The 8,877-nt window shown below is 52.3% G+C and overlaps 1 protein-coding gene across 1 annotated transcript; it reads left to right on the top strand.

The window, feature by feature from the left end:
* The first annotated feature begins 218 nt into the window (after positions 1 to 218).
* On the top strand, positions 219 to 8,630 carry FGF23 (fibroblast growth factor 23). The gene is made up of 3 exons (XM_027093338.1): positions 219 to 414; positions 6,059 to 6,162; positions 7,535 to 8,630. The coding sequence occupies exons 1-3, from the start codon at positions 219 to 221 to the stop codon at positions 7,973 to 7,975; spliced, it is 741 nt and encodes a 246-aa protein (XP_026949139.1). The 3' UTR covers positions 7,976 to 8,630.
* The last annotated feature ends 247 nt before the right edge of the window (positions 8,631 to 8,877 follow it).

Raw genomic sequence — 8,877 nt, 5'->3', positions numbered from 1 at the left:
TTCAAATGGGCTGATTACAACACAGAGGATGTGGACGGTGGAGTTTTTCCTGTTTGATGTCACACTGCTACCCTTTAAAAGTCCGAGGGAAAAAAAGGAGGGAATGCAGCCTAGGAGCCTCAGGCCAGAAACCAGCAAGGAAGAGGAGAAACAGTCCAGGGAGGCCAGGCGCAGAGCCAGGGTCGGGTTTCAGACGCCACACCAGCCAGAGAGCCGCGATGCTGGGGGCCTGCCTGGGCCTCTGGGTCTGCACCCTGGTCTGTGCGGTCCACGCCTATCCCAACACCTCCCCGCTGCTGGGCTCCAGCTGGGGCGGCCTGACCCACCTGTACACGGCCACGGCCAGAAACAGCTACCACCTGCAGATCCACAGGGACGGCCACGTGGATGGCTCACCCCAGCAGACCATCTACAGTAAGTTGGGGCTCCGTCTAGGCTGGGAAGAGGGGGGACGGATCTGTGCCTCCACCTGCAGGGACTCGGGGAGGCCTCGGCTGGACCAGAGGGCTACTCCAGCCTCCTAGCTTCTCGCCCAGGATCCGTGAGTGCGTGTGTGTGTGCGTGCGCGTTTAAACCTTGGGAGAAGATTCTTCCACCTCCCCAATTACTGTGTATTGGTTTCTCCCAACAAGAATAATTTCCATCTTAACTAAAGTCCATCTTCCCACAACAGCAGCCACTTTCTCTGTGCCCTGTCCAAAGCGTCAAAAAACGTACAAAAGACAGGCAAGGAGGCTGGGAGCAAAAAAAGTCAGATCGGTCAGTAGACACTGAGCTTTGGCTCATGACTTTGGACTGGGTTAACGGTAGAGGTTGTGAAGATTTCTGTACCAGACCAGGGCTTGGAATAGATAAACCCAGAGGCCCTTTCCAACTCAGAGCTTCTAGTATGCTGACCTTATAAAAGTTCTCAGGGAAAATGTATTAAAGACTAGACTGGCCAGGAATCCTGTCTTGATGAGTCTGACCCAGTGCCTCCATCCATCCATCCACGCACACCCTTCATCCAACAAGCTTACTAGGGGCTTCAGTGGAACCCAGGATGCTGTGAGCTGGGGAGTCTTCTCTGTGGAGCTGGAAGATCCACTTATTAGCAAATGAATCTGGTTGGGAACTCACTGAAAACACGAGACAGCCGGAATGTTTTTAAAGATTAGGTTTGTGGAAAGTTGGACCACAGTCCACAACAGTCAATCCATTAGCGGTGTTTCCGATGTCCCCAGAAGGAATAATGGGGTGGGGGGATGACGGATATTGAAAAAGACAAGGTCTTCTATTTGAGGAAAACTGTAAAAATTAAGGATCCAGAAAAATGCCAACCGATTCAAAAGAGATCCAGTCAGAGGAAGGGAAGAGTAAGCACAGTCTCTGTTTAATTAAAGACAATTTCTTATAGGAATAATGACTGGCCCTTTATTGTTGCACTAAATTATTCTGTCATTTTGCTGTGGCCTTGCTATACGCAAGACATTCATCTGCTAAGAGTCAAAGGACCTTAAAGTTGGTAGTGAGAGAGAGGCATGTACAAAGCCAGAAGTTCAGACCTCTTCAGGTGCTCAGTGGATGGTGACAGGGGGTGAAAGAAAGGAGGAAGTTCTCCCCAAATGCCAAACAGGTTCCAGAACTTAGGGGAACACAGTGGATTCAGGAGCCAACATCTTGGAAGCCAAGTTTGAGTCCCATGGCAAAAATTCTGAAATAAATCTGGATACAGCTGATGCATCCGAAGCATTGCCCGTTTTATTCAATGGGTATTTAGCAGAACCTACAACGTGTCTGACATCGTGAAAAGCTCTGTGGCTTCAAAGGAAGACCAGCCCTTCACGCACCTCCAGGTGTCCAACCTTCGTGTCTCCCAGCTCATGACCAGCTTTGAGGAAACACAGTTTTGCCCTCTCGTGGAAGGCCGCCCTCACTTCAAGATGAGAGGCGATTTAAAATGCAGGACGGTAGATTATGGTAAATTATTTTGATTCCCCTACGTGGAAAGGGCTGCAGATAATTAGAGAATGCTTATAAAATTTCTCTATAATCACAGAATCCTTTTGATGAAAGGAAGCCCCCGAAGACACAGCCTGGTTGGGGGAGAGGGAGGGCTGTGAGCGGTGCCCGGAGTGGGTAGGGCTCAGCCCACTGAGTTTGCAGCATGAATCATAGAATTTTCCCTCTTATATCCACCGACCTCGGGCCCCGAGAAGGCACAGAGCGCTAGCTGGAATGAATTAAAATGACTGAGAGGAAGCAAAGTGAATTGAACTGATTTCAGATTTTTTTTTTTTTACAGAAATGTGATTTTGTTTTGTCATATAAAGAACCTACTAAGCCTTGTGTCTCTGGCAATTAAGGAACCTGGGAAGGGACTGAGTCAGGGGCGAGAGAGAGACACTTTTGCTCGTTTATATAACATTTATACTATTCAGATCAGTTGTCATGAGCATTATATATATAGATAGACAGACAGATATACACACTAAGATAAAAAGTTACCCCAAAAGGAAAGAAGAAACACGGATGCCTGTAGCTCTGTAGGACAACTAAGTAACAGGCTGGAGAAGGATTTGTAATGACCTCCCCGAGGAACGCAAAGCAACGGTTTCACATTGATGGAAAGGCGTGGAGTGTTTTTTCCCCTCCTGATTAATTACAGATTTCCAGTGAAATGTGGTTCATTTGATTACTGTGCTCTACCAAATTCTTGATTAATAGTTGAGTGCTCAGCCCATCTCTGGTTTGCTGATCGTTGTAAAATTATCTGCCTACAAGATTCAATACCCTCGTGACTTGCAGCTGGTGTCAGGGAGTGTGTCTCCAATGTCTGTCTCCTTCCTACTATGAACAAGGCTACCCTCCCACTCTCCATGAGCCCCACTTTGTGGCAACAGCAGCAAAGAGATGCTTATTACCCCTGGTTACTATTACTCCCTGGCTCCTGGTCTTTTTATTTCCTCTCCTTCCCCAACGTCGCTTTCTTGTGCCGAACGTGAAGCCGAACTATCCCTGGGCTCTCTAACCCTTCAAAATGTTATCTTTCTTTTGGGGAGCTCAAAGTCCTTTACATCCATCATCTTATTTATCATTTATTGACCATGAGACTAGAATAGGGCAGATAATTTTCTACTTTTATAGCAGAGATTGAGGCAAAGTGGTAATAGTAAAATCACTGGCATTTAGAAAGTGGGTTTATAGCAGATAAAAATATTATCTCCTTACACCCCAAAGATGACCAAATGAAATAAATGATTCTACTCCGTATGAGAAAACAGAGGTTCAAGGACTCAGATAACTGGCTTGTGGTCACATAGGCGGTCACATAGGCGGTCACCCGGGTCCCCTGCTTCTTCTGTATCACGTGCACAGACACAGCATCACGAAAGGAAATGTCCTTTACGCCTGCCGGGCTCCAACAGGTGTGGTCCCAGCAGCCAGCGGTTGGTGCCTTCTTTCTGCCAAATGCTGCCCTTGGGTCGGTGCAGAGCTGCCTCAGTCACCTGCACAGGGAGGACAATCGGCTCTTCCATTTGCTGGACTTCTGCACCGGCCCCTGTGGGTTTGATTCAAGCCTGCGCGTCCTCACGGCAGCAGCTCCCGGTGCCCCTGAAGGCTGTCTTCTGTCCTCACTGGCCCTGGAGACAACGCACACTGCTCACAGGGACCCAGGCATCGGCCGGCAGCCGGCAGGGTGTGGGCTTATCGTCAGGGGCAGGCCAGCCATCCTCCACAGGGCCTTCCATCTGCTAAATGTTTTCAAGGCACCTTTTTACAGCATCATCCCATTTGATCCTAGTTGCAACCCTGGGAAGCAGGCAGGACAGCTGTGCTGCTTCTCTCTTCCCAGCTGAGGACTCTGAGGCTCGAGTGATGAGCTGCCCAAGGCTACAGAGTTAGTACAGGGCGTAACAGGGACCAGAATCTCAGCGCCCCAGTTCCGGGCTCCGGGCTCAGCCCCTCTCCCCTGACCCCCTCGGGGGTACTGTGACCTGGGGGCCTCATGGCCGTGGCCTGGATTTCGGCCCTTGACTTCATCTTCTGAGGCTTGTCGTGACGTCAGCTGGAGACGAGCTCCAGGGCTGTGGGCAGAAGATGTTAGGGTCACTGACCTGAGTTTCCTGAGTTTGAATCGTGCCTTGGTTTCCTCATGATTTAAATTGGGAGGCTGCTACTTCCAATATTAATACCGGTGACATTAACAACATAGCTGGTTTTGTGGGGGGGGGTTTGGAGGGTGGGATTCTTTTCTTATTTATTTATTTTTGGCCGCGACCCATGGCATGTGCGATCTTAGTTGCCCGACCAGGGACTGAACCTTCACCCCCTGCGGTGGAAGTGCAGAGTCTTAACCACTGGACCACCAGCGAAGTCCCACAGCAGCTATTTTGAAAGTTTAAAATGTGTCAAATACTCAGAGCGCAACATCTCAAAAACAGTTACGAAGTGTAATTTTTTTTTCCCCCAAGTAGACTGAAAATTCATCAGGCTGGAAACAGTTTCTTCCGTGTTCCTTATGTCTCTCTCAGGCCCTCTCTCAACATAAGCCATAGGTCTGAGACTCACAGGCAAACCCCGTTACGGAGCATTTCATATCTTCCGCACCTCCCATGCCCCACCCCACTTCCAGAAGCTTCCCTCAAGCCTAATCCTTAGCCAAACTTGGAAACCAGTGACCTCTCCTCTTTGGCCCTCTGCCTGGGCTTGTTCCCAGCCTCATGGCCTCTGCCCCACATCACTCTGACTTCTCTGTGCTCAGCTAGTGTCTAGTACTGCCTGCCGCTCTCCTTGGAGGGCTCTGTACTGAGCCTCCGTGGGCGTAGATCTGGGCTATGAGTCACCCCACGAGGCACCATCACTTACTGGGCACAGATGCCTGGCGTTTCCACCCTCTCCAGGCTACATTTCTAGAAGACTCGACCCCCTGCCTGGGCTACCTGCCTGGGAACTGTGAGGCCAAATGAGATGTGTGGGGAAATTCTGTGGTCGGCAAAGGGAAGAGGCCCCAAGACCTAAGGAGATGATTCTAGTAGAAAATGTCAGGTCTGGGGAGGAGTCTTCCTGAATTAGCACTCGTATCACGCCTCTTATGGTCTCATTGTACCCTTGCTACAAAACAGAAACTTGAACTACTCACTGGTACTTGTTGGACTTGCACATCCCCATGGGGGTGGGGTGGGGGTCACGCTTAAAACTGTTGTCAGTTACTCAGGGCGTAGGTAGTGTGAATGGGTTTCAGGCCTTTGTCCAGGGCTAGTTTTTGAGAGGGGCTGCACCTGGGGGCACCACCAAGTGAGAAAAGGACCAAGAATAGCGATGAAGAAGCAAGAGGTAATTCCCTGCGTCCCAGGATCTACTCGACACGGAAAGATAAACCGTCTGCTTCTAAGTGGCTCACCCTAGGGAGGCACCAGACATGTGAACTTATTAAAGCAGGTGAGGAGATACGTGCTCTGAGAGAGGCGAGTCGGAGCGGCTGAGAAGAACAGGTCATTCTGATTAGGGAGATTAGGAAAGTCTCCATAAAATAGGGACGTCTGAGCCTGGCCTTGAAGCGTGAGTGACCTCGATAAGCAGAGGAGGGAGGAGAAGATCCATCAGAATACAGTTCTTGACACATAAAGGGTGCTGACTGCTGTATCACTGACTCCTGCACGGCCCCCTGGGTGGAGGGTCAAGCTGGATGCTTGAAAGACATCTGGGCATAGATTTAAAAATCACAAAAGCAGAAGGCTTGGGAGGATGTGACCACCACCACAGACATTAAGAAGTATGAGACAGGCAAAGGGGAAAATAAAGAGAGTCCAAGCAGAGAGAGAAACACGTTGGTACAGGTGGAAGGAAGCTGGGAGTTCAGGGTGCTCCTTACAGGCAGGAGGAGACGCAGGAGGCAAGGGGGGGAGGGGGGAGGGGGGAGGGGCGGGGGAGGGGAAGTCAGAAGAAAGAGCCTGAACAAGGACGAGAGGAGGCTTCTGTGAAATCATCACCACCCTTTAGATCAATCAAGGGAGGGTCCTTGGAGGTAGGGGCTGGATGTGAAGCCAGGTTTTGACTTGAATGATTTTCTCCATAGGTGCCCTGATGATCAGATCTGAGGATGCAGGATTCGTGGTGATTACAGGGGTGGTGAGCCGGAGATATCTCTGCATGGACTTCAGAGGCAACATTTTTGGATCTGTGAGTTTCTTTTTGTGCTGGGTAATTCTTTGCAAATAATTATCTCATTGCTCTGGCAAAATGTAGAATTTTATAGCTTAAAGATTCCACTTGCACATTACCTGGGTGATGTTTTCACTGAGTACTTTTTTCCATCTAAGTATCAAATGCTCAGGCTTATACAGCTGAGGTCTGAACCCAAGCTTTCTGGCTTTGGAGCATCTGGGCTCTCAGTCTCTAGTCCTACCTGCCCTTTGGTCCCCATTTTTTAACTAGCACAGCACCCTGTCTGCAGCCCAGGTCCTCAAGTCACATACATTCATGTTGGAAAGTCCATTAGAAAGAAAGGGTGAGAAGCCACTGGGGTCTCATGATCTTGTTACTAGATATCCTTGACCTTGGGCAAGTCCCCTATTTCTCTCAACTTCAGTTTCCTCACCTGGAAAAAGTCAAGTGGGACGGACCACGTGCCCTGTGGGGCTCCCCCATATCAAGATCTGTAACGAACTCCCTCGGCCCCAGCTGTGATGGCTGGTCTTTTGGACTGGCGAGCAAGGGCTTTCCCAAACTACAGGGCGCAGCATATTCCAAAGCACGGGGGGCATTGGACAGAAGCAGGGCTGTGCATCTCAGAAGCTCCTCCCACCAGAAATTCCAAGAGAGCAATTACTTTCTGTTTTACTTACTTCTGTGTCCCAGCATCCACCATAGTATCTGGCCCAGAGTACATAAATATCTGTTGAACAAATATAGACAAATAAGTACATAAATACCTGCTGACCGCATATAGGCATACACAGAGTCCCCTCATCTGTAAAATACTTACTCCGTGGACTTCTGAGGATTAAAGGACATCCTACGTAAAGGCCCTAGCAGGCACTTAGCAAAACACAGCACCAGTTAGTGGCAGAGTGAGGGCTCACGTGGGTCACCTGGTGATGAAGTTCATGTCCCTTAATTCCCAAACCCTGTTCTGCCTCCGAGGGGGAGTCTCCTTACTTATGTGCGGCCCTACAAACCCCAGCCCACCTTTGTCCAGGTGAGGAGACTGACCGAAGCCACCTCCGAGCCAAAAACAAAAGGCAGAGAGAGGACAGGCCTCAGCCCAGAAAGCAGACAGAGGCGCCGGCTCCGTCCAGCCCGGCCCCAGGCAGCCAAGTGCCGGCGGCGGGTCCGCAGGCGGGGCCGCGAGCTCCCCAAGCCTGTCCCCACCTGCCAGTCGTAACCGCAGTTTGGAAACGAGTGGAAATCATTTTTGCTCAGCAGGGCACGACGGGGTTAAAGGCAAGGCCCGAGGAGAGTGGGTGGGAGAATTGGGGTCCCCGGATGGAGCTGGTCCCATCCAGCCCGCCGAGGACTTCGGCCTCACCCGGTCGCCCCGCCCCGCTTTCAGCATCACTTCAGCCCCGAGAGCTGCAGGTTCCGGCAGCGGACGCTGGAGAACGGCTACGACGTGTACCACTCGCCGCAGCACCGCTTCCTCGTCAGCCTGGGTCGGGCCAAGCGGGCCTTCCTGCCGGGCACCAACCCGCCCCCGTACGCGCAGTTCCTGTCGCGCAGGAACGAGATCCCGCTGCTGCACTTCGCCACCGCGCGGCCCCGGCGCCACACGCGCAGCGCGCACGACGGCGGGGACCCGCTGAGCGTGCTCAAGCCGCGCGCCCGCGCCACGCCCGCGCCCGCGCCCGCCTCCTGCTCGCAAGAGCGGCCCAGCGCCGAGGACAGCGGCCCTGCGGCCAGCGACCCGCTGGGGGTGCTCCGCGGCCACCGGCTGGACGCGCGCGCCGGGCCGGGGGGCGCCGAGCGCTGCCGGCCCTTCCCCAGCTTCGCTTAGGGCGGCCCAACTCGGAAAGCCAAACCGTCTGGGGCGCGGGCTGGAGGTGGGGCGAACCGGCCCCGCTTCCTCCCTTAGCGGGAGGTCCCCGGGGATTGCCCTTGGAGCGGTGGCGCCCCTCGCCTTCCTCCTCCCACCTGGACGCGCTCCTTTGGGAGAGGAAGGGTTCCCTCACCCCCAGTCCTTCCTCTTCCCTCTCCTCTCCTCTCCATCAGTCTAACATTAAGAACAGGGGCTTAGCGAGTTGACCAGCCGGGAGGTGAAGCAGGGAGCCCAAGCCAGCGGCTTCTCCACCGCCCCCTGCTTTGTGCCATCTGCCTGGACCCTGTCGGCAGGGTTAGAGTTTGCAACCTTGACCTGGGGGATTAACAGCTCGACTGAGCAAAACCCATGAAAATCCTAACCTCAAGCCTTCGTTCTTCCTTAAGCATCTCTGGAGAAGGGCCGTCAACAAGACTGGGGGTAGGCTGGTCAAAACTTAGCCAGAATGAGCACCCGGAGGATGGAGGCAGGGATCAAGCTAGAGACGCGAGCTCCTTACAGGATGGCCCCTTGCCCTGCTCTGTCCCTCTGCGCAGACAAAGCCCGGCCCAGAGTGACGCTGCGCTTCCCACGTGGCCCCTGCCTCTTGGCCCTACCTTTGGCTTGAGTGAATTGGGCCTGAGCCAAGAATTTGGTCTTGGCTCCTGAAAATCTACCCTGCTAGGATTTGTTTTTCAAAATGGAAATAAATTCAAACTCTCCCAAGAGGCCCTTAATTAAACCTCTGCTTTCAGGCTGAGCGGTGATCCATTCTGGAAGAATCAGACAAATGCGCAAGGAGGGGCCTGGTGACAAGGGAACTGCTCTGGGTTGGGTTTTTGTGCCAATTGTGTCTTTTTTTTTTTTTTTTTTTTTTTTTT

The sequence above is a fragment of the Aethalodelphis obliquidens genome, unplaced genomic scaffold, assembly GCF_003676395.1.
Source record: "Aethalodelphis obliquidens isolate GAN/ISIS:26980383/991018 unplaced genomic scaffold, ASM367639v1 scaffold83, whole genome shotgun sequence".
Taxonomy (NCBI): domain Eukaryota; kingdom Metazoa; phylum Chordata; class Mammalia; order Artiodactyla; family Delphinidae; genus Aethalodelphis; species Aethalodelphis obliquidens.
Note: the sequence above shows the minus strand (reverse complement) of the source record. Positions and strands in the feature narration are given on the sequence as shown.